Genomic DNA, 26082 nt, shown 5'->3' on the forward strand with positions numbered 1-26082 from the left:
CAGGAATAGACAACTTCCAGCCTGCCTTACTGTTGGTAATGGTTTTCCAACTAAGTTTTTGTCAGTGGTCTCTAAGCAGAAGCGATGCTGTAACTGTTTTGTTGAGGAATGTCTAGTAGTTAGGCAGAGGCCCCAGTGATGATCAAACTTGCAATGCCTGTTTTACAAGACAGTACTCTTAACTACTGAGCTATGGAGCCCAGCCTGATGAGGAATGTCTAAAGTAGTTTTAATGTTTGTGGCTTGTTTATTTGAATAATAATTGAATCATTTTTATATTTTTTTTGAGGGAAGATGTGCTTGCATAATAAAGAACTTGAATTTCCTGAAGAAGTGTCATTGTTATTCATGGTGGGCCCCTTACACTATACCTTATAGTTTATGCTAATTAGATGACTCATAGTTGGCTTTTAGTTTATACTAATGAATACAGGATGGTAGCTGGCCATGCCATAATTACCAACCATATGACTAGAGGATCAGTACTGGTAATAATCAGCTCAATCTCTAGGGCAATGGTTCTCAACCTTCCTAATGCTGGGATGTATTTTCATTGTTACAAAGGGGTTGTGACCCACAGGTTGAGAACTGCAGCTCTAGGGAGAAGAAGCTGGTAATTGAGTTCAATTATGTGGTCTATGATTCAATCACTCATGTCTATGTAAAGGAACCCTGATAAAAATTTTCAACACCAAAGCTCAAGTTAGTCTCCCTGGTGGGCAGTACTTTGTGTATTGTCACATCCAATGTGCCAGCAGGGTAGCATGTTCCTTGGGACAAGAGAAGCTGTGCACTTAGGACACTCTCATACTGGTCCTGTGCATGTCTTCCTTAGGCTGGTGCTGATGTCTATCTTTTTGCTAATATAAGATTGTCATCATAAATACAGAACTTTCCTGAGTTCTGAGTATCATTCTAGTGTGTTATCCAACTGAAGGGGTAGTGGGAATCACTGAATTAGTAGCCACTGGCCAGAAGTGAATGTGGCCAAGAAATCCCTGAATTTGTGACTGGTATCTGATGTGAGGGCAGTCTTGTAGGCTGCTGTGTTTTGTTTGTTTGTTGGTTTGTTTGTTTTTATCACCCTCAGTAGAGTACCGTGGAGTCACAGCTCACAGCAACCTCCAACTCCTGGCCTTAGGTGATTGTCTTGCTTCAGCCTCCCTAGTAGCTGGGTCTACAGGCACTGGCCAGAACATCTGGCTATTTTTTTGTTGCAGTTTGGCCAGGGCCGGGTTTGAACCCACTAACCTTGGTTTATGGGGCCGGTGCCGTACCCAATAAGCCACAGGTGCCGCCCGGCTGCTGTGTTTTTAACCTAGGAAGTTTGGCCTAACTGGGTGTAGTTGTTACCAGAAGTCATTATAATCCTACAAAGCACTGAATTCCTATATAAACACACACACACACACACACACACACACACTCTCCAACTCACTTCTAAAAGATGGAACAATGCTAATCTATATTAGAATGTAGACAATAACTACAGGAAGCAACATTATATTTTTCTAAGGAAATATTTAATTGATAGTTGTCTAGAAGAAGAGCTTTTTCATCCAGTACAAAAAATTTGAAATCAATTAGAAGCAGTGAGAAAACCTAAGCAATACAAGTAATTTTTCGAATTAACACATGATTAGTGAGCACCTGCTGTGTGCTCACTTCTGAGAGGAAATATGCAACATGGCTTGAAGCAGTTGATAGTCTGGTTTGGAAGACAAGAAAATGATGAGATAATAAACAAAAAATTATTTAAATAGATCGAGATAGTGATAAGAATTATCATAAATCCATATATCCTCAATTTTTAATAACTTTTGCAATCAAAAATGCTTTTACAATTGCAAATAAGTAAAATACAACTTCACATCAATGTTCAAGGAAACAATTCCCCAAGGAGGGGGCATTGCACAGGGTTCTGACTGATTGTGTAGGCCAAGTGGAGAAGGTAGGTGGAGAAGGCCTCTCAAGCTGATGGAGCTAAAAGTTTGCAGCCTTGGATGCACAAAGGTATGCCTGAGGATGTCAAGACAGCTAGTTCATCTGTGATAGAGGCTCTTATCCAGAGCAGCAGGAGGTTGAGGCAGATTGAAGATAGCCTTAAATGCCAAACAGAGGTGTGGGGATTTATCTTACAAGCAGTGACAAGGATCTGGGGGCAGGGACAATGGATTCGAGCTGATCATATTGGTTACCATGTCAGGGTTACAAAAGAGGAAAGGACAGATTCTGTTCAAGGTCCAGTGACAAAATTGTGGCAAGCATCCAGGTATAAAATGACTTGGATGGGTGTCAGAAAAGCACTGGAAAAAAAAGGAGAGATGGAACAAACAAAGCTATTACTAGCATAAAATACTTGCTATTTCTGGGCAGCACCTGTGGCTCAAAGGAGTAGGGCACCGGCCCCATATCTTGGAAGTGGCAGGTTCAAACCCAGCCCCGGCCAGAAACTGCAAAAAAAAAATTGCTATTTCTGATCCTGTGAACCTTGGCTCTCTAGGAATAAATTTCTGAATGAGTTTTGGGCTCTAAGACTGGCATTCTGACTTCAGTAAAGGTTCCTCCAGATCCAGATGTTTCCTGTATATCCTGCTGCCTTATCTAAACTGATGGACTCTTAGACCAGTCTGTTTGCATCCAGTGGTTCTCAACCTTCCTAATGTCGTGACCCTTTAATACAGTTCCTCATGTTGTGGTACTAGTAGCAATGAAAATAATTTTATGGTTGGGGGTCACCACAACATGAGGAACTGTATTAAAGGGTTGCGGCATTAGGAAGGTTGAGAACCCACTCGCATAGACCCACTTTGAGCTGGTTCCCTAAATTCTTGGCTCAACTTTCTCATCTGAACTTTGAATGTTTGAAGAACTGTCCTACTACAAGCTAATCCTTATTAGGCAAGACTCCTCCAGTCTATACCAGCTCCTGGTCTTGGTTTCTTCACCTAAGATGAAAAGCCAACATGGTATGGACTTAAAGAAGAGCCTAACAAGGTTCTTAGACCCAAAAAATTTAGGGATAATTGTTACAGAAAATGAAAAGTAATAGCAAAGATACACAGATGGCTTGACGTAATAGAGAAGATAAGAAAATTAGTGCCACAAAAGCTGGTATGGCTGTATTTTGATTTTTTAAAAATTATTTTATTAGGTATAATTTATATACCATCAAATTCACCCACTTTAAGTATACAATTCAATAATTTTTAGTATATTTACCAAATTGTTTACTCATTACCAGTTTTAGAACATTTCCATCATCCCATAATGATTCCCCATAACATTTGTAGTTGCTCTCAGTTGCCACTACCAGGCCACCACTAATGTCTACTTTGTCTCCGAAGATCTGCCTTTTTGGACAGTTACTACAATGGAATCATATAGTAATATGATCCTGATACATGCCCACATAGGAGAAAAACTTATTTCAATATCGTTGGGGGGAGGGATAGGGAGGAGGCAAGGGGGAAAGGGTTGGGGTGCTCTCACTGAATGAGCATGGGGTGGGTGTGTTTAACACACCTCTTGTGTGTGGGACATAACCACAGGAGGGACTCTACTGACAAAGTCAAACAGTTTGACCTGGTTGCTTGTAACTTCATGTTAACATGAAATACATTTACTTAAAAAAAAAAATATGATCCTGGTGCCTGCCTTATTTCATTATATTTTAGTGATTTTTATGTTTAAACACTGTTTCATTTCAAAAATTCTAAACTCAGCTGGTACAGTGGCACACACCTGTAGTTTCAGCTACTCAGGAAGCTGAGGTGGGAAGATCCCTCCAGCCTAGGAGTCCGGATACAGCCTGGACAACACAGCAAGACCTCATCTCTAAAAAAATATTGTTTTAAAATGTCCAAATTCAGCAACATAAAGACATAAATAAAATTGCATTTAGCTCAAACATAGATCACTCCATAGAAAAGTAACATGTATTACAGAAAAACAAATGCATGTGTGTACTGAACAAGCAAAGCCTTCAGTCTCTCAATTCTCAAACTGCAGCTATAAACCAAAGGATCTGTGGCCCAGGACATGGCACTTTCTGAACATCAGTTTCCTTAGCTCTAAAATATGATTGAGCTACATCACTGGTGGCTCTCTGCCTTTCTCAGCCTCCATCCTCCTCACAAGTAATACTGTGCCCCATCAGCAATGAGATGGCAGGCAGTGCATAAGGGCAGTTATACAAATGGCTCCACCAGGTAGAAAATCACCATCTAAGGTGATTTCTCAGCTTCCTATCAGCTCTAGTTTTATGAATCTCAAGTCTGAAAGGAAGCTTCCTCCTTAAGCCTCATTAACTTCCCAGGGTTTCTCTTGGAGGTTAAGAATTAAGGTATACTAGTTGGTTTTCCCAGTTTAACTGAATTCAGAGAGTTGCTCTAGCACAAATTTTCTAGTGCCAAAGGGGTGGAACATCCACCAAAGGCTTTCCCACATGCATTACATTGCTAAATTTCTAACTAGCAGGGAAAGTTCTCTGAGGTTTATAAAGCAATGAGATTTGGCTGAAGGCTTTCTCACACACAGGTGAGAAACACTTTATAGGGCTTTTCTCATGTATGAATTTTCTGAAGCCTGATAAGGAATGAGCTCTGACGGAAGGCCTTCCCCCATTTCCTGCTTTTACAGAGCTTCTCTCTAGTATGCATTCTTGACTTACATACTTGCAGAATTTCTCTCCATATATCCAGATTTTTTAAGGAACCATATGTGACTGAAGGCTTACTATACTCAGTACTGATAAGCCTCCTCCCCAGTGCAAATTCTTTGATGTTGAATGGCATACATTTTCTGACTGAAGCTTTCCCACAGTCATTACATTCACATGCTTTCTCACTAGTATGTATTCTCCAGTGCTTAGTGAGAGAGAGGGATGTGGCTGAAAGCCCACCTTCTCTCTTGAAATCTATAGGGCTACTCTTTATTATGTACCATCTGATGTTGAACAAGATGTGCCCTCTGACCAAAGGTCTTCCCATGTACATTACACTTTTAGTATCTCTCTCCAACATGAATTCTCTGAGGTTTGGTGATATGTGTGTGTGTGTATTCCAGCTGAAATATAGCTCTTCTACTTTTGCGGAATTCATAGGACTTTTTTTTCAGCATGACTTTTCTGATGCTTAATAAGGGATGCAATGTGAGCAAAGGCCCTTCCACATTCATTACACTTGTAAGGTTTCTCTCCAGTATGAAATCTATAATGTTGTGTCAGAGATGAACTCTGGCTGAAGGCTCTCCCACATTTATTACATTTGTAAGGTTTCTCTCCAGTATGAAATCTATAATGCACTATGAGAGAAGAACTCTGGCTAAAGGTTCTCCCACATTCCCTACATTCATAGGGCTTTTCTCCAGTATGAGTTCTCTGATGTTTAGTAAGGGATGAAGTATGACCAAAGGCTCGTCCACATTCATTACATCTGTAGGGTTTCTCTCCAGTGTGAAATCTATAATGTAGAACAAGAGATGAACTCTGGCTGAAGGCTCTCCCACATTCACTGCATTCATAGGGCTTTTCTCCAGTATGAGTTCTCTGATGTTTAATAAGGGATGAAATGTGACCAAAAGCTCTTCCACATTCATTACATTCATAGGGCTTTTCTCCAGTGTGACATCGCTGATGGCGCCGAAGTTCTGATTGGAAATGGAAGGACTTCCCACATTCATTACATTTACAAGATTTTTTCTCTGGATGGGTTCTCTGAGAGTTATTATCCTCTGAAGTCTGTATAAATTCAGCATCACATTTATAGGATCCTTTTCCCATGGAAACACTGTGTTGGTTAGCAAGGACTGATCTTAAGCCTAAACGTCTCCCAAATTTACTCCATTCATCTCTCCCAAGGATGGTAGAAGATCTGTGAGTGGCTGATATTTTTTTCAGGTATCTGTCCTGTTTTATCTGCTGCATCTCTAACTGGTCATCACAACCACATGTTGTTTTCAGTTTGGAGGACCATAATTCATTGTGAATGTGGTTCTCCACTGATACTACCTGGAGTAATTCTTCTTCGGAAATTCCCTGACTTGGCATTGATCCCTTGACTTTAGGCCTCCTCTCTAAGTCTGTTAAAAAAAAAACACACATTCTAGTATGGACTGTTCTATGTGCCAAGAGGAAGTTAAACTCCTATAATTAATGTAAAATAATAAAGCTTTAAAATAATATCTGAAATGGGTGTACAGATCCTTCCAAGATTCTTCCAAGAACGGTTTATGACTAAAGACTTTTGAAGTGTCAAGAACAAGAGATGAGCAGGTGAATGAAGATTAGTAAAATCTCAGAGAAACTTTGTTTTCAGACTTCAGTACACAAGGTAAGTCCAAAGACTGTAAAGAGGGTAGGAGGGTTGACAAGGAAAAGACTAAATTAAAGTGATAGGGATAAAAATAAGTAAATAAAGTGTGGGGCTGGAAGTCACCTGGGTATAGATTCTATATCCTCATGATCTCTTCAGGCCTAGATAATAGTGACAGATTTTCTGTCTTCCCACCCCTAGTATTTCCTGAAACCTCTTATAATGTTCTTCTTCTCCAAATTCTCTTTTCATTGTGTTTTTGCCAAGTCATAAGCCTTCAAAGGCTCTCTAGTCCCTACAAAATAAACCCCGTATTTCTCACCCCAATTCTACAATACTTACCCAGGATCCTGCCCTTTTCTTCAGCAGCTGCCTTCAGCACAGAAGCTGGCTGCCTCCCTGTGTCCCATACATCCACATCCACTCTCATCAACCTCTTTCTCTAAGGCTTTGCACATCGTTCAGGGACAAGCTCATGTCCTCCACAAAGTCTTCCCTCAACATTGCTGTCTATATATTACATGTTACTATGCATTCTGAAATACGTATATGTCATATTACTGTATAATTGTGAGAGACAAAGATGCCCATGCCCTAAATTCCAAGAACCTGTGAATACTTTACCTTACATGGCAAAAGGGACTTTGCAGATGTGATTAAGGGCATAGACTTTGATAAGGGTGATTATCTGGGATTATTTAATTAGGCCCAATTTAATAGTATGAGTCCTTAAAATTGGAGAACATTTCATGGAAGGGCAGAGAGATACAGTGCAAGGACAACTCCACCAAACACTGCTGGCTTTGAAGGTGGAGGAAGAACATCAGAGCCAAAAAGTGTGGGAATCTCTAGAAACTTGGAACACCCCTTGTTTTATAGCTAGCAAGAAAATGAGAACATCCATTTTACAAATGCAAGGAATTTGTTCTGCCAGTGATCCAGATGAATGGGAAACAGGTTCTCTCCTAGACAGCCAGAAAGAAATGCAGCCCTGTGGTGGACATCTTGGCATCTCACCATGTGAGACTCATGCCAGACTTCAGACCTATGACCTGTGAGATAAGAGTTTGTGTTTCCTAAAGCTACTAAGCTTATGGTAATATGTTTCAGCAACAATATAATACTAATACTAGAATAATAAAGACACTTTTTAGGAGGGAAATGGCTGGCCCATACCTAACCTGTGGTCTCAGAGGCCAGTCCAGTCCTGAGACATATTCTGAATCAGTAGGTCTTATGTGCCTCCAGGGAACCTGAATGTTTAATAAGCTCCCTGGACGTTCTGAAACACAGTCATACTGTGGTTCACTGTAAATAAACAGATATTGATCATAAGACTACATCCAGAAGTCAGAGCCTTGATCTCATTCTGAAAGGAAAAAAGAGCAAGTACCAATACAGAGTTCTGCATCTTCTGTCTTATACTCTAAGCTCCCACGATGAAGCCCAGTCTATCCTCTCAGGATTTAAGCACCACTTTACTAAGCTTCAGCTTTGGCCTCAGGCGGTGATTCTGCCTCAGACACTGACTGGCAGATTGTCACCTGCTTCTAGTATTCTTGGGCTACACACAGCCGTCAGGAGAAATGGAACCTACCAGGTGCTGTCAAGTCACCTTTAGATGACTTAAGATGCCATCAAGGGCTGGAAAGGAGTAGTCTTTGTTCCTGGAACCACTTCTGTTGAGGTTCAGCCTAATCAAGCTGTACTTTCCTTACCTTTATCTTCCTGAAATCCTCTGTCCTTGTCCATAACCCTTTCATTTCTGGGCTGCTCAACTGTTCTGCTTGATTCCTTACTAACTCCCTTAACCCTGCTTAGATGGTGCTTACCTGATCATATATGACTGTTGATCCATCTAACACTGACTGTGAGACATATTGTGATGCTGCATGGCACCAATAACCCAGATGCCATGGGCAGAAAAGCGTACAAAGTAAGGGTAAACAGTAGAAAATGAATGACTCCTCTTCTGACATGAGAAATAATTACAAAATTTTAAATACTGGATTTGAAGAATCATCCCAAGTGGCCTTACCTACTGAAAGGACAGCTCCCTGACCATGGGTTCAGAAAAACTTCCCACCCCCCGGCAGGGCCTTATAATGTGAAGTGCTGTTTAGCTCTTATACACTCACCTGACTGGGTACCTACTGAGATTTCTTTCTCCAACATGCAGGGTTCTTGCCCTTCCTCCAACTGGCAGATCACATATGGTTTGGATAATGGAAGCCCTGATGGTAAAGAAAGAAAAGGATCATGTCTGTATGTGTTGCTGGCCACAAGTCTTTGGACCTTGATCTTTAAGGGGGAAAAACACTGTAGGTGTTGAAAATCTCCAGAGAATTGTGACACATCAGGAGGAGAGTCAGGAAACTTCCTGTTTCAACTGTGCAAGAAACAGGACTTTTCCTATAACTAGGAACAGAAATACTGTACCTCCAGGCCCCATAGAGAATGCAAATGTCTGATTCTAGAACCCCAGGGCAAAATTCAACAAGTGGGCCTAGACACCCTTAGCATTTAAACACCGAGGAAATCAAGATGGTCTGCTGGGAAGGCTTTGGAGGCACAGCACTCACCCAGGGAGGCCAGGTTCCTGAAGTTCTCCAGCATCACCTCCCTGTACAGGTTCTTTTGAGCAAGGTCCAGCTGCCCCCACTCCCACTGGGTAAATTCCACAGTCACATCCTCAAATGTCATCAGGTCCTGAAACACAGAAGACACGCCTATACCCTTCAAGAGCACAGTCATGGCTCTGGTGGAGAAGAGTGGTTAGGCATTTGAGGACAACCTCAGGATCTATAAGAAGGATTTCTGAGAGTTTCCAGCTACTCCAGTGCCCCAGAGTTGTGGGTTTTATCATAACAAAAATACTCTATTCTAGGGATTGTATGATCCCTACTATGTGGTCTTTCACCTAGTGCCCCATTACATGCCTATCAACACCAAGCCACCAGGAAATATAATCAGGAATTGAGGAGAATTAGCAGAGATGTTTCTGCTTCGGTAGAGGAGGTGAATGTCATGTTTCCTCATTTGTCAAAAGGTTTTATTCTCAATTTAGTTGCACTTAATTGGAATTAACAGATTAATATGCTTTGCATTCTCAAATGCATAAGTATCAATAGTCTTCTAATAAAGTAATTATGAAATTTGTGACCTAAGATTTTTTTTTTTTTTTTTTGAGACAGAGCTTCAAGCTGTCACCCTGAATAGAGTGCTGTGGCATCACAGCCCACAGCAACCTCCAACTCCTGGGCTCAAGCGAGTCTCCTGCCTCCGCCTCCCAAGTAGCTGGGACTACAGGCGCCCGCCACAACGCCCGGCTATTTTTTGGTTGCAGCTGTCATTGTTGTTTGGCGGGCCCAGGCTGGATTCAAACCCGTCAGCTCAGGTGTATGTGGCTGGCGCCTTAGCCGCTTGAGCCACAGGCGCCTAGCCGTGACCTACGATTTTAAGGATTTACTAAGGCTAAATCAAATAATTGGGAGCTTATGATAATTTATCCCCCACCTGCCTGTCAACACACAGTTTGGTAAAAGTAAATCAAGTGTAGTGTATTTATATTGAATCAATAAGTTTTGTACGAGCCTGTTGAGGTGGCTTATACCTGTAATCCTGGCACTTTGGGAGACTGAGGTGGGAAGACTGCTTGAGGCCAGGAGTTCAATACCAGCCTGGGCAATACTGAGACCCTGTTTACACAAAAATATATTTTGTAATTAGCTAGTTTTTTGTTGTTGTTGTTTGTTTTGTTTTGTTTTTTGCAGTTTTTGGCCGGGGCTAGGTTTGAACCCGCCATCTCCAGCATATGGGGCCAGTGACCTACTCCTTTGAGCCACAGGCGCTGCCCAATATAATTAGCTAGGTTTGATGGCACACCTATAGTCCCAGCTACTAGGAAAACTGAGGCAGAAAGGATCACTTGAACTTAGGAGTTTGAAGGTTATAGTGAGCTATGATGGCACCACTGCCCTTATACCCCAGCAACAGAGACCCTGTCTCAGAAAAAAAAAAAAAGTTTTATAAGTATGATTGCATGAATTCTTTCCCCCCAAACCTAATCATTATTCAGTTTCTGAGTCTACAAAGCTGAGCGTGAGACCCAGGATCCTAGATCATCACTACAAGGTCTAACCATTCTATAGGTCTTAGTCAGAACTATCCTGTCACCATCAATCTCATTAATTAGAATACTTCCCATTTGTCTTACATTGTATGATAATCCATATATGAAGTAAAAAATCAAAATGGGTGACAGTACTATAAATTCCTGTTACTACCAAAGTATTAAAAAATCAAATCTCTAAAGAAGTGATATTAACATAAAAAAATCAAATCTCAGCTCAGCATCTGTAGCTCAGTGAGTAGGGCACCAGCCACATACCCCAAAGCTGGTGGGTTCAAGCCCAACCTGGGCCTGCTAAACAACAATGACAACTGCAACCAAAAAACAGTAAAGCATTGTGGTGGGCACCTGTAGTCCCAGCTACTCAGGAGGCTGAGGAAAGAGAATCCATTAATCCCAAGAGTTTGAGGTTGCTATAAACTGTGATGCCATGGCACTCTACCGAGGGTGACATAGTGAGACTCTGTCTCAAAAAAAAAAATAAAATAAAATCTCACTCAGCTATTGATTCCATAGAATAATAAATTGAACTGATTTTATATTAGCATAGAAGTCAGCCAAAATAACCAAACCTGGAAAACTCACTGCTATAGTAACCTCTTGGGATAGATCAGATTATTTGTCCAAAATATCCAATGGCCTTCCTGACATGATTGAGCTTCCTGCCCCCAACCCAGATTTAGCTGTGTAATCTGCTTTCTCAAGTGAAATATGAAGGAAGAGACCTGAGCTACCAGTGAGCAAAAGTTTTCAGAGCCATTGGGGTTCTGAAGTTGCTCTTTTCCCTCTACTTTGAGAATGGCAAATAATGCAAGTGAAGATCTGGGTAAAGCCATAGCTGGAGTATAATGTAGGCTAGTATAATGAGCCTCTTTTGGTGTAAGTCTCTGAGGGTTTGCTATTATAATGGCATAACTAGTCTAAACTGACACATTAAAAAAACTGGTACTCAAAGTAGGGTTCTACTGTAACAAAAAAAAAATAACAAAAATAACTTTCATTTTGGAAGTCACATCAGCTTCAAGGCTTGTAAGTGAGGAAAATTATTGGCAAGATGGCAACCTCTATAATATAGTGGTGAACTGTTTGGTAAAACTTCAGCCTTCAGTGACTTGAAATATGAACAATGTAAGCATAAACTTCTGATGGAGGCTAGAAACATAACAGTTACAGTTTGAGCTGGTTGTTATTGGCTGCATTTGACAAAGTGTTATAAAAAGAAAAAAAGGCTCATGAGTTTACTGGTTTGAAAAACAAAAATGGAAGGCAATAAGAAGCATACGGAAATGCCAGAACTTTCAGTGTTGAAGACTCAACCAATGTTCATTTCCAACTGGAAAAAAACAATAAACATAGGTTTTTATATGACAAAAGATGATTAAAACTTAGCCTGTTATCAAGGACTAAATCGTGGGTGCAGTTCAGTTGTCAAATGGCTCCCAGTAAATCCTTTCAGTGAGACCAAACTTCTCAGAGTGGAAAAAATAAGTATTGGCTGTCCCAAGGAAATCCAAAAAGTTCCACAATTAAGTCTAAAGAAAGAGGTATATTTCAAAAAGAACTGTGGGGTACAGCTATTGACACATGAAGCCAAGTGGAACCAAACAACTCAGAAAAACAATTAACTTTTGGAGAGCTGCACATAAAATAGTCCTAACCCATCAACCTATTCAGGCAAAATGAAAAATCTGGTTAGTCCCTGAGAGAGCTCATTCTTTAATATCATCTTTGTATGTGACCAAGGAAGGAACTTACTTCCTGAGGGGGAAGCCAACAGTCAAGAACGCTAGGCTAGGGAGCTCTGCCCAGCGAACAGAACTAAGGCATAACCCAGACACTTTCAAACCCCCAAGATCAGGGTCCTCAAGTATCTTCCCAGTGGCATTTCATAACTGTTATGGACCTAGGAGTGCTGGGTTCCTCCCATGCTTCCCCTTTTTGAATAGGAGTGTTTACTGTGGTTATCCTGTCCCCACTGTTCATTGTATGTTGAATATATAGATTCAGACAACCGTCCTTTTAGTTCATAGTCCTCCAGAACCAGAGGCTGTACATCTAGGTCCAACATACATATTGTCCTGCCATCCCAGAATTTGATCATGATGCTCTGAGTGCATGCAGATTTGGGGGTTATCACCACTGGGAAGGCATTTTGTGTACAGGAGAGAGGGACATGAACATCTAAGAGTAAAAAAACACACAGTGCTAACCTATTTGTTTAAAGGAATCACTGCTCTTCCTTTTGGGCTCTCACTCTAGCAGGCTTTCCACTTTATTGACATTAAGCTTGGCCACATGACTGGCTTCAGCTAGTGGATTTTCAGCAGAAGCAACATAGCCACTTCTGAGCAGGAGCTTGATGAACCAAAGTGCTTATGTTCCTCTTTCCCTCTGCCACAAGAACAGCATATGCCAGAGTGAGGTTGAATTCAGCCTGAATCCCAAAGTGAAGAGGGTGTACAGCAAAGTCAGTCAGCCACTACTGATAAATGCAGCAGAAAGAAGACACGCACTTTTGTGACAGGGAACCATTGATATCTGGGGGCTGTACCACACAGAACTAGCCTAAGCTCTCAGCAATACCTCGGAATGATGGACATCAAGGCCAAAGAGGTTTAAACTCTATTTATGACTCTACTAATTGCTTGGAAGAACTCATAATTGGTGAGTTTCCCCCTTTGTCTTGAAAATAAAATGTCAATGTTTATCATCAAGCCAGAATCCCACTAAATTATCACCTTAAATACTAATAAACTCACAGGCTGGCATTCACAGCCTTCCACCTGGTTCTTCCTCCACATCCACCTCTAGAATCAGTCACCATGATCCCTGCAACCAATAAGGGCTAAGAAATTACCATTTGCCAGAAGACTCCAACAATTTCATGAGATTGAGATTAGATTACTGAGTGAGATCTTGGACCCAAACAGCCTAGATCTGAACAGAGTTACCTTCCTTACTACCTAGATAGCTATGATGAATGAGTCAATTTATTCTCTGTTCTTTGATTTCCTCATTTAACTTTCTGTACTTTGGTTGCTATTCTTCAAAATGGTAACCATTTTATAGGAATGTTTTAAAGATGAAATGATTTAGTTTATGTAAATTGTGCAGAATACTTCCTGATACATATTTTATTTATAGTAAATGAGGAACATTATTATTTTCATCACAATTAACATTATCATCATCCTCATTTTACAGGTGGCAAACCAATGCAAGGCAAGGTTAGATAATTCATGCAAGGTCACACAGCCTGTAAATAGTGAAATTAAGTCTGTCTCCACACGAATGCAGGAAGATGACATCTGAACAGGACTCAGTCACAAATGGCCTCCCCACCTGTCCATATGCTCAGAACCCCCGTGTTTCCCCTTCTTTATGATCCCCGTGTTTCCAGTCTCTCCACACAGGCAGATTTTCCTGTTCCTGAACCTTAATAGAAAGGCCTGCCCATGTCCCTGTTTGCCATGTACATCCTAACCAGCTGTATCCTGGATGTCAGAGTCGTCTCCCCACTGTAGCTGCGACACTCCGTCAAGGCCAAGACTCTGTCACATTGCCTCGTAATCACTGTAGTGCTCACTACAGAAATAAGCCAGAGTGATCCCAAGGAATCCCAGAGAGTTCATATCAAGAAGAGAAGAGAGGGCCCTATGCAAGGGCAAACTGGCTATAATCCACCTTGACAGGTACAACTCCTGTACAGCAGGAACGGGGGTCAGTTCCTTTTGGTGAATAAAGATCTAGAGAAAAGGAGGCAAAAATATTCATAGTTCAGGCATTTTGAAAAAAAATTAAGAAAATTCCAACTTACCTGGGGCCTGGCTTTCAGGAATAAACTGGTTCTTCTCTTTTCTCCTGGGTATCTCTCTGGAGGAAAAGCAAGGTCCTTAAAAGGGATATTTGGGAAGGCAAAAGGAGCAAAAGGGTAGCAACCCTTATGGCACATGCCATTCCCCAACTCTCCAAGTTGGAGACCCCTACACACCTGTGTGTCACCTACATAATTCTGGAGACACAGGTGCGTCAAAGGGAGCTGGAAGGCAGCTTCTTGCCTGCCCACATCAGAGAAAAGTGCACCTGCGCACAGCAGTGTGAGGCTCCCACCTGTCCACAGGCCCACAGCAGGCTACAGGTATGTGAAGTGTGACCACCGTCTGGCCACACCAGTGGAGAGTAACTTACTGGCCCTACTAAATGCAAGTCCTCTCTTAGGCATTTTGGAAATATAAACACTGAGATCTTCAAGGAATTTTAAATCTAGCCTGAAGGTTAACAACGCCACACCAAGGCCCAAGACAAGACCATGGAGGGATACATGTATGAGGCTTCAAGAAGAAGTTAAACCTCTCCCCTCATTCTTGGGAATCCAGTTCATAGGCCAATTCTTTCTGAGAAGCTTCCCTCAATGTTCCCAAGCACTGTTAGGTTTTTGCAATATATTTTGAGAGCCCCTCCATTAAAAAGCTTTGTATCACACTGTTTGTAAAGCCAAACATGCCAGTGAGGGAGTTAAGGCTAACAGTAGAAACACGGTAGGCAAGCAGCATAGCAAAGTAGGTGCCAGCACTTCTCAAAGTTCACGTGCACAAGGATCCCTGAGGATCTTATGAAATTCTGGTTCAAGACTTGTTAAGACATTGGTTCACTGAGTGTGGGCTAGGGCCCAGGAGTCTGCATTTCTAGAGAGCTTCCAGGCGATGCCTCTGCTGGTCTATGGATCACACAGAGTAGTAAGAGCATGAAGGAAAAAAAGGGGGATGGAAAGCCTAGGGATTTGGCCCACTGGCCAGTTTTGTGTCCTTGAGCATGTGCGTGGAAGAATACACAAATCCAAATGCTCACCCAGTGAAGGCCAGGGCATTCTCAACTTAGAAAGAAATGGTTTAAAACCTCCTGAGTCTCCTGGATTTTTGTACCCCCAACACTATATTGGGGGAAAGGGCTCACAGGAGGCACCCACCATGTACCTGGCTGACCTTATGCACAGCTGGGCTAGAAGAGCTGGAAGAACTCTTTAAATGTAGTGATTAAGGAAATGGGAGATAAAGCTCCAAACGGCCCTTCTGTCCTCTCATCCTTAGCCAAGGGCCACTCTTTCTCCGGTTTGTTTGCCCTCTCCCTGCCACAGCAGGAAAAGATCAGATCCTCTCCTGCTTTCCTTGTTCTCCTTGTGCAGTTTAGCGCTCTCCTCTCCTCTGGCCACTGGGACAAGTCATCCGTGGCCACCCCTTTCACCCTGCCAGTCTTTCCAGTCCTAGGAAGCTGGAAATTCAGTGGAATTAAGGCTGTGCTCCTTCAGTGGGCACCAGCCTCCTCCTACTTGGCCAGGTCCTAACTCCCCAGGAGGGTTTCTGGCCCTTTTCCCGCTGAGGAGCCAAACCTGATGCTGTGGAGTCCATAGCGGGGGCTAAAGAGCAGAATCCTTTCACTAGGTCCAAGTCACCGTCTTTCGGCCACAGCCCTGCGGTCCTCGCGAGGATTCAGGGAGCGGAGAGCAGGCCAGGGCCGCCTGGCTGACGCGGGATATTCCCACTCCGCACAGCGAGGCCAGCAGACTTGCAGGGCCAGCAGACTTGCAGACCGCGAGCAGGGCTGTCAAACCTGAAAAGAAGGCGCCCGCGCGCGGGGCGTTGCTACCTAGGGCTGTGCTCTTTTCCTGCTCTGCAACACACTTTCAGACCCCTCAGAAGCCTGGCCTCCTCCTCCTTTTAGCTCCGCCCAGCCGGCCTTCTCCTCAAGACCAGGCTCTGGAGCCCATTTCCCAGATCTACACTCGCAGGGGGCTCACACCACTAGGAGACACCGCTGATGCCACATCTACCACTCAGGTGCCCAGCGCTCCTCAGCTATGCCGAGACAACAGGGATTCCGGTGAGAGCCACACAGAGACAGGGACCTGCTCTGCCAACTCTGCCCCTACCCCTCAGTCCCTCCTGCCCAGCTCCAGTCTCCACAGTCCCTCGCAGGAATGCACACGGAGGGACACTCTGTCATCCGCCGTAGACTCAGTGAACATCATTGGCCACCACCAGGAGCAGCAGAGTTTACAAAGTGTAAAGCCTAGTCCCCCAGGCCAGCCCCACCTCCTGAAGTCCCTGGAGGAGTAGCCACCCGCAGCCCCCTTCCGAGCGTGCGCTTAGAGCCTGCAAAACAAGCGGCGCCTGCGCCCTGGCCACGTAGAGCGACTGTGGGCGGGGCTCGCGCACTCAGTCCGGTGCCGTGGGTCTTTAATGCTAGCTAACCCTTGCGTCATGCGTGGTAGCTAACCCTGGACTTTTACCTGGCTCTTTTTTTTCTTTCTTTTTTTTTTTTTGTAGAGACAGAGTCTCACTTTATGGCCTTCGGTAGAGTGCGGTGGCCTCACACAGCTCACAGCAACCTCCAACTCCTGGGCTTAAGCGATTCTCTTGCCTCAGCCTCCCGAGTAGCAGGGACTACAGGCGCCCGCCACAACGCCCGGCTATTTTTTGGTTGCAGTTTGGCCGGGGCCGGGTTTGAACCCGCCACCCTCGGTGTATGGGGCCAGCGCCTTACCGACTGAGCCACAGGCGCCACCCTTACCTGGCTCTTTTAATGGGCTGTCCCCCACGGGCTGGGAACTGGGAACGTTGTCCATCTCGCAAGTGCCGTTAGTAGTTGTGCCTCATATCCTGATTTAGGGCTGTCCCGCAGAAGCCACTGGAAATTTGTTAAAAAGACCAGCTTGGTTCTAACCTCGAAGCTGCTGAATGAGGATTTCCAGGATGCTCTTCTGGCGTTTCTGTTTCTTACAAGATGCTCAGGAAATACTAGTGTCTTAAAACTAGAAAAACATTGTATAATTTTTTCCTTGCCTCTTTGCCTTGCTCCCATTGACCCTTGAGTTCAGCAGACTGATGGAGAAGGGAGGGCTTTGGGCTCTCTCCTGCTCCAGAAACGACTACCATTTACCAAAATATATGGGGAAACAGTTTGCTAGATTACGGATGTATGAGACGCCAGCCCCCATTCATGTTGAAACTAACCCATATTAGGAGGTGGGTGCTTGGGAGGTGATCCCTTACAGCCTCGTAAAAGAGATTACTGCCCTTGTAAAAGAGACCTAAGAGAGTGTGTTTGTCCCCTTTGCCCCTTCTGCCATGTGAAGACACATACAAGGCAACATCTGTGAGGAATAGGCCTCACTAGCCCTTGAATCTGATGGCAACTTGATCTTGGAACTCCCAACCCCAGAACCATTAGCAACAAATTTATATTTTTTATTAATTAACCATTCTAAAGTAATTTGTTATAGCAGCACCAACAGCCTAAGATACAGTCTAAGTATTAAAACAGTGGTAGTCTTCAGCTAGGGAGGGGAGACTTGTGAAGACTGAGGGGGTTGGTTTATCAATCTTAGCTAGGAGGTTAGAAACAACTCAAAATCCAAGCAAAAAGACCATTCTCCTTTCTTGCTCTTTCAGACTCCGTTTCAATTTTTTGCCAGCACTTACATTAGTACAGAAGGCCAAAATGTCACAGCAAGTTGCAAACAAGCAGCCCCATTCCTCACATGCAGGGGGCACTGACTGAGAACCATGGCTAGCACAGGAGTTGTGTTCTCTTCTGTGCTCTGAACCAAAAAAGGTGAAGAAATGGACAAATGAGAAAAGATTTTCATCTCATTGATGGTTCAACATAAATAGAGATGGAACTGTTCAGATGAACCTGAGGGGTACTACCTGTCCATGGTTCTTTTCCTGTCTGCTTGCTGCAATGTGTGAAATTTCCCACTCTTAAATTCCATCCTTTGGAACTGATCTTGATCCAGAGGCCCTTGTTACAACACGTGTTTGTTATACAGGAATTAATCGATAGCTTAATAGGAATGTTTCCTCTCCTGCTCAGTGCTCAAATGTGCCATTTGATCTCAAAGTACTGTCAGGGGAGCTCCAGTCCCATAAGCTTCTCCATTACCCACCAAATTCCTTTTGTTTCTCCTTTGTAGTCAAACACTTCTCTTACCCCAACCCCTTGTGACCACTGCTCTGTTATCTATTCCTATAGGATTGCTTTTCCCAGAAAATCATAAAATGGAATCATACAGGATGTAGCCTTTTAAGACTGGCTCTTTCACTGTAAGATCTGTTTATATTGTCATGCACATCAATACCTCATTCCTTTTTATTCTGACTCCAGCTGTCTTCTAAGTAAAGTTGTAGGAAGGTGTTGTACAATACATCCACTTACATCTCATTTACCAGAACACATGACCACATCTAGCTGGAAGAATACAAGTAGACTGAAAATAACGGGATGGAAGGAGATACTCTATGCAAATGGAAACCATAAAAAGAGTAGGAATACCTATACTCATATCAAGTAAAACATATTTCAAGGACAAGAAATGTAAAAAGAGACAAGTTCATTATGTGTGATATGTGGGGTCCATTCAACAAAAAGATATAATAGTTGTATATGCACCCAACATTGAATAACCTAGATATACAGCAAATATTATTAGAGCTAAAGAAAGAGATGGATCTCAATACAATAATTATTGGAGGCTGGACACAGTGGCTCACACCTGTAATCCTAGCCCTCTGGGAGGCTGAGGTAGGTAGATTGCCTGAGCTCAGGAGTATGCCACCAGCCTGAGGAGGAGCAAGACCCTGCCTCTAAAAATAGCCAGGCGTCAGTGGCTGGTGCCTGTTGTTCCAGCTACTCAGGAGGCTGAGGCAAGGGGATCTCTTAAGCCCAAGAGTTTGACACTGCTGCGAGCTATGATGCCACAGCACTCTACCGAGGTCACCTAAGTGAGATTCTGTCTCAAAAAAGCAAAACACAACAACAAAACCCAATAATTTTTGGAGACTTCAATGCCTCCTTTTAGCATAGGACAGATCATCCAGACAGAAAATCAACAAAAAACATTGAACTTAATCTGCACTCTAGACTATTGATTTTCAGCTGGTGTGCCGCAGCACACCAGTGTGCCATGAGATAATGTTAGGTGTGCTGCGAAAATTTTTAAAGATCATTAATTAAATTATTTTTGAAAGAGGTTCAAAGCACAGTAAGATTTTTTTTATTTACTCTTTCTTTTGATCAACATAATTAAAGTGTGCCACATAAATTTAACTATAGGTTCAAGTGTGCTGCAAGATTGAAAAACACTGCAGTGGGGAGGTGGGGAAAAAAAAAAAAAAAAAAAGAAAAACACTGCAGTGGACCTAATATATATTTAAAGAACATTTCATTCAACAGCTTCAGAATTCACCTTATTCTCTTCAGAAAATAGATAATTCTTAAGTAGAGACCACATTTGAAGGTATAAAACTACTCTTTAAAATTAAAAGAAAACTGAAATCATATCAAGCATATTTTCTGAACAGAAAGGAATAAAACTAGAAATTAATAACAAGAGGACTTTGGAAACTATACAAACCTAGGAAAATTAAACAATATGCTCCTGAATGACCAGCGGGTCAATGAAGAAATTAAGAAAAAAATTAAAAAAAGAAACAAATGAACAACATAACATAATAAAACCTATGGCATATTATAAGAGGAACATTTATAGGAACTAATAAGAGGAACGTTTATAGAAACTAATAAGAGGAACGTTTATAGCAATAACTGCCTACCTCAAATAAAAGTATAACAACTTCAAATAAACAACATAATAATGCACCTTAAAGAACTAGAAAAGTAAGTGCAAACTAAACCCAAAATTAATAAAGAAAGAGAAATAATAAAGATCAGAGAAGAAATAAATGAAATTGAAACAACAAAAAATGCAATAGATCAATGCAACAAAAATTGGCTTTTTAAAAAGATAAACAAGATTGACAAACCTTTAACTACAGTAAGGAAAAAAGAGAGAAAATACAAATAAATAAAATTAGAGATGAAAAAAGCGAAATTACAACTTATACTGCAGAAATTCAAAGGCTCATTAGAAACTACTATGGGAAACTATATGCCGATAAATTGGAAAACCTAGAAAAACTGGATAAATTCTTAGACACATACACCCTATCAAGCCTGAGCCACTATTAAACCTAAAACCTGAATAGAACAATAACAAGTAACAAGATACATGCAGTAATAAAAGAAAGTCTCCCATCAAACAAAAGCCCAGGACCCATTGGCTTCACTGATGAATTCTACCAAACACCTAAAGAAAAACTAATACCAGTCCTCCTCAAATTATTCCAAAAACCTGAGGAGAGAATATTCCCAAACTCATTCTACAACGCCAGTCTCACCCTGATCCCAAAACCAGACAAAGACACAACAACAACAACAACAAAAACAACAAAACTATAAGCCAATATCTCTGATAAATAGAAATGCAAAATCCTCAACAAAATACCAGCAAACCAAATTTAACAACACATTCAAAAGATCATGATCAAGTGAGATTCATTCCAGGGGTGCAAGGATGGTTCAACATATGCAAACAAGTCAATGTGATACATAATACAACAAAGGACAAAAACTATATGATCATTTCAATTGATATTGAAAAAGCATTCGACAAAATTCAACACTTCTTCTTGATAAAAATTCTCAAAACATTAGGTATAGAATAAACATACCTCAACACAATAAAAGCTATGTATGAAAGACCCACAGCTGAATGGGTAAAAACTTAAAGCATTTCCTCTAAAATCTGGAAAAAACAAGGATGCCCACTTTCACCACTGTCATTTAACGTAATACTGGAAGTTCTAACTAGAGCAGACAATAGAAAGAAAGAAAAGGCATCTAAATTGGAAATGAAAAAGTCAAATTATCCTTGTTTGCAGACAACTGGAACTTATATTTAGAGAAACCTAAAGATTCCATCAAAATACTATTAGAACAGATCAGCAAATACAATAAAGTTACAGGATACAAAATCCAGACACAAAAATCAGTAGCATTTCTCTATGCCAAAAGTGAACAATCTGAAAAATAAACCAAGGAAGTAATCACATTTACAATAATTACAGTTAAATAAAGTACCTAGGGATAAACTTAACCAAGTAAGTGAAAGATCTCTACAATAAAAATTATAAAAACACTGATGAAAGAAATTGAAGACAGCAAAAAAAATAGAAAGATATTCCATGCTCATGACTTGGAAGAATCAATATTGTTGTGCACACTATCCAAAGCAATCCCTATCAAAATAATAATGACATTCTTCACAGAAATAGGAAAAAAAACCTAAGAATTATATGATATTGCAAAAGACCCAGAATACAGAGCCTTCCTGAGCAAAATGAACAAAACTGGAGGGATATTACCTGACTTCAAATTATACTACAGAACGTAGTAACCAAAACAGCCTAGTACTGGCATAAAAACAAACACGTACACCAGTGGAACTGAATAGAGAACACAAATAAATTCCCACATCTACAGTGAAATCCTTTTTGATAAACTTGCCAAGAACATTCATTGAAAAAAGGATGGTTCTATTTAATAAATAGTGCTGGGAAAACTGGAAATCCATATGCAAAAGAGTGTAACTTAGACCCCCTCTCTCTCGCCATAACAGAAATCAAATAAAATGGATTAAAGACTTAAATCTAAGACCTGAAACTACAAAACTATTAAAAGAAAACACTGGAGAAATGCTCCAGTGGATGTTGGTCTAAGCAATAATTTCTTCAATAATACCTCAAAAGCACTAAATCAAAAACATGGACAAATGGGGTCATATCAAGCTAAAAAGCTTCTGCACAGCAAAGGAAACCATGAACAAAGTGAAGAGACAGCCCACAGAATGGAAGAAAATATTTGCAAACTACCCATCTGACAAGGGATTAATAACTAGAATATATAAGGAGATCAAACAACTCAATAGCAATAAATAAATAATCCAATTAAGAAATGGACACCAGATCCGATTAGACATTTCTCAAAAGAAGATGTACAAATGACCAAAATGCTCAATATCATTAGTCATCAGAAAAATGCAAAACTACCGTGAGATAGCATCTCACTCCAGTTAAAATAGCTTTTATGCAAAAGACGACAATGACAAATGCAGGCAAGGATGTGGAGAAAGGATGAATGTGTACACCATTCATGGGATTGTAATTAGTACAACCACTATAGAGAACAGTATGGAGGTTCCTCAATAAACTAAAAATAGAACTATCATATGACCCAACAAACACACTATTAGCATATTGAAAAAATATCTGCATTCTCATGTTTTTGCAGCACTATTCAACAATAGCCAAGATTTGAAGCCAACAGATGAATAAATAAAGGAAATGTGGTACATATACAAATGGAATATTATTCAGGAATAAAAAAATGAAATCCCAGCATTTTCAACAGCATGAATAGAACTGGAGAACATTATGACAAGTGGAATAAACAAGCACAGAAGACAAATTTCACATGTTCTCACTCACATATAGGAGATAAAAATTAAAACAATGGATCTCATGGAGACAGAGAATAGAACAATGTTTACCAGACTCTGGGAAAGTCAGTGCGAGGGGAAATAAAGTGAGAATGGTTAATGGATGCAAAAATACAGTCAGATAGAATGAACAATATTTGATAGCACAACAAAGTGACAATAGTCTGCAATAAGTTATGGAATACTTTAAAATAACTAAAAGAGTGAAATTGAAATGTTCCTAACACAAAGAAATGATAAATGCTTGAGGTGATGGGTACCTCAATTACCCAAAACATCACATGGACCCTATAAATATATACGATTATTATATATCCTCAATAATTAAAATTTTTTTACATTTTTAAAAGAGTAAGTCTTACCTGGAATCAAATCTAGATACTGGAAGAAGCAATGTTTTTCAGGCGTAGTGTGAAATTATGCCTGAATATTCTCTTCCATCCCTCCCACCCAGCTTCCAGATGATACACATGTACCTCAGGAATGAGAGCTGGTACTATAAAATGAGAAATATTGCCATTAAGTACCCCCAAACCTTTTGCAATCTCCTCCCTCATAGACCAAGTGGTAAAACAGAAAATACTTATCATTAAGGGCTGATGCCATTCTGCTAAGGTACTGCCTCTAAAAAGACCACCTGTTATAAAGTAAAGACACATTCATCACAGGGGTGAGGGAGATTGGAGAGAGATTGCAGCAGTAAAGAGAAAGATGCTCTGAGAGACCAGGTCAAGAGGCATCCAAGAAGATGGTCCTGGAAGTGCAAGTAACACCTAGAAAGAGAGCTAAGATTGCTGAAAGAAGCAACCTGCAGCAATTCAGGCAGCAGTTCAGGAAGCGACAACACGGGCAAGCAGAACATCAAGCCACAGCAAAAGTATCAGTTGAAACACAGACACTACAAAGCTATTGGCAGAACCCCTGATTACAAGTGATCCTTCCTTTCTTTTATACTCCATGCCCCTACACTCCACCTCTCTTATAAAGAAACACTAATTAAAGGGGAAGGCTGAAATCCTGTGGGGCAATCTTTCTTTTTTAATGATCACAAATTCTTTGACATATAGTTGGTTACCCATATCCACAGGTTCTGCATCCAAGGACAACATCCTTGGATGTTCTGCATCCAACTAGGGACCAAAAATATTTTTAAAAATACAAAAAACACAAGGACAAAAAATATAAAAAACAATGAACTATTTACATAGCATTTACATTGCCTTAGGTATTATAATCTATAAGTGATTTAAAATATATGGGAATATGTGCATAGATTATATGCAAACACTATGCCATTTTATGTCAGCGACTTGACTATGGATTTTGGTATTTGCAAGGGATTCTGGAATGAATCTCCTAAAGATCCTGAGTGACAGGCGGGCTCTATGGTCTCTCCCCTTGGACCTGGACAAGTTTCTAATTTAACCAATAGAGTACAGCAGAAGTGACACTACCGATTTTTAAAGCTAGTTCCTAAAGGGCTATACAGCTTCTGTCTTGTTCACGGAAGCACTCTTGGACTCCTGGGCTGCCTTGTAAGACGCCTGATTGCCCTGAGGTCACTGTGCTGTGAGGAAGTCCAAGCACAAAGAGAGGCTACATCTTGGGACTCTGGCCAACAGTCCCAGCTAGGCCCAGCCACAGATGCCAGACAATCCTGAGAGCTCACAAATCATGAAACAGAAAGAAGCCATCTTCATCTTGCCCTGTCCAAGTTCCTGATTCACAAAATCTGTAGGCCTAATAAAATTGTTTTTTTTTTTTTTTTTGTAGAGACAGAGTTTCACTTTATTGCCCTCCGTAGAGTGCTGTGGCGTCACACAGCTCACAGCAACCTCCAACTCCAACTCCTGGGCTTAGGCGATTCTCCTGCCTCAGCCTCCTGAGTAGCTGGGACTACAGGCACCCACCACAACGCCCGGCTATTTTTTTGTTGCAGTGGCCGGAGCTGAGTTTGAACCCACCACCCTCAGTATATGGGGCCGGCACCCTGCTCACTGAGCCACAGGCGCCGCCCGTAATAAAATTGTTTTAACCAACTACATTTGGAGTGGTTTGTTACGTCACTGCAGATAGCCATAACATCCTGCAATTTAGCAGAGCCCAGAAGTTGGTGAGCCTAGGAGACAGCTGTTTTTCTTTATACAAGATGAATGTCTGTCATTTCTTGGCTGCTTAGTTTCCATATGCTCGTCCTCCTTTGAGAAAATGAGCTAAAATTCTCTTAATCTTCCTAGCAGCATGGCAGATTAGACAGTGTGAACAACCATCCTTAAAAAATAAAAAAATATATATATATATAACTAAAAATGTCAAACGATTACAAACATCTTTATAAACCCACTGGTAAGCAGGTGTGAAAGAAAAATTTGCAAAAGTTTTTAAAAATGAAGTGAGATAATAATAATAATAATGTGAGAGCTAGAATCCAGAGAAGTGAGCAGTAAACCTGATTTTTACACTGCTAAATACTGAAGAACACAAACTTCCACATTGACAACTATCTGAGGCATTAAAGATAAAGTCTAGGGCCTGCCAATGGGTAGGGAATCTAGAAGGAAACCCATTTAGGACCCCAAATTATATGACTAAATGAATAATAAAAACTACCACACAGAAAGAACAGCAAGAAAGTATTTGTCTTGGATGTAATGACTTTAATCAAGATCTAATCTTCTAGGATGGTCAAGATCCCTTACTGTAATGATCTTCCACAACCTGGCCTCAATATACCATTATTAGCCTCTAAATCTTACCCACTGGCCATTCATCTTGCCACTAATTCTTTTCACTTTTATCCTCTACTTGACACCTTTGCATGTGCTATTTTCTCTGCTTAGATTGCATTTTCCTTTCTTCTTAAGAAAGTTATTACTCAGTCGAATGTATTAGTTATAGGAAACTTTTTCCACCTTTCCCAGACATAGTCAATTGCCTTCTCCATTGTACTCATATCATGTTGAACGTGGCATAATTATAGAATATACTGCATTGTATAGTAATTTTACATTCTGATTTTTCCATTGGACCATGAGTTCGTTTTGGGCAGTAACTATGTCTTATTCATATTTGTTCCTGCCTTGTTTATAGCAGAAAAAAAACTAACGACAGTGTAGGCTTATTTTTGAAATAGGATATTATTATTTTCTTTGTGTAATTTTCAGTCTTCCCCGAGCTCAGTGGTTTTCAGCTTTAACTGCATATTAAAATCACAAGCTGATCTTTCCAAATTCTTGTTTACA

General features: G+C 41.0%; 1 protein-coding gene across 3 annotated transcripts; it reads right to left on the minus strand.

Moving 5' to 3' along the window:
* Positions 1-1771: 1771 nt before the first annotated feature.
* On the minus strand, positions 1772-16523 carry ZNF514 (zinc finger protein 514). Of its 3 annotated transcripts, XM_053590194.1 has the most exons (6): positions 15833-16523; positions 14264-14319; positions 12657-12837; positions 8897-9023; positions 8453-8548; positions 1772-6081 (listed from the first exon to the last, which is right to left on the minus strand). In XM_053590194.1, the coding sequence occupies exons 4-6, from the start codon at positions 9015-9017 to the stop codon at positions 5099-5101; spliced, it is 1200 nt and encodes a 399-aa protein (XP_053446169.1). In that variant the 5' UTR covers positions 9018-9023; positions 12657-12837; positions 14264-14319; positions 15833-16523; the 3' UTR covers positions 1772-5098. The 3 variants fall into 3 exon arrangements, with proteins under 3 accessions (XP_053446169.1, XP_053446168.1, XP_053446170.1); XM_053590193.1 differs by lacking the exon at positions 12657-12837; XM_053590195.1 differs by lacking the exon at positions 12657-12837 and having other exon boundaries at positions 14264-14338; positions 15833-15869.
* Between the last annotated feature and the right edge of the window lie 9559 nt (positions 16524-26082).

This window comes from Nycticebus coucang, chromosome 4 (assembly GCF_027406575.1).
Source record: "Nycticebus coucang isolate mNycCou1 chromosome 4, mNycCou1.pri, whole genome shotgun sequence".
Classification (NCBI taxonomy): Eukaryota; Metazoa; Chordata; class Mammalia; order Primates; family Lorisidae; genus Nycticebus; species Nycticebus coucang.

Bases quoted from the DNA above. Each gene is read 5' to 3' on its own strand.
- ZNF514 (XM_053590193.1), bottom strand. The intron at 8,549-8,896 runs GTGAGTGCTGTG...CTTTACCATCAG, and splicing joins CAGGAACCTGGCCTCCCTGG to GGCTTCCATTATCCAAACCA. The intron at 6,082-8,452 runs GTGAGTGTATAA...TTTTTTTAACAG, and splicing joins CTCAGTAGGTACCCAGTCAG to ACTTAGAGAGGAGGCCTAAA.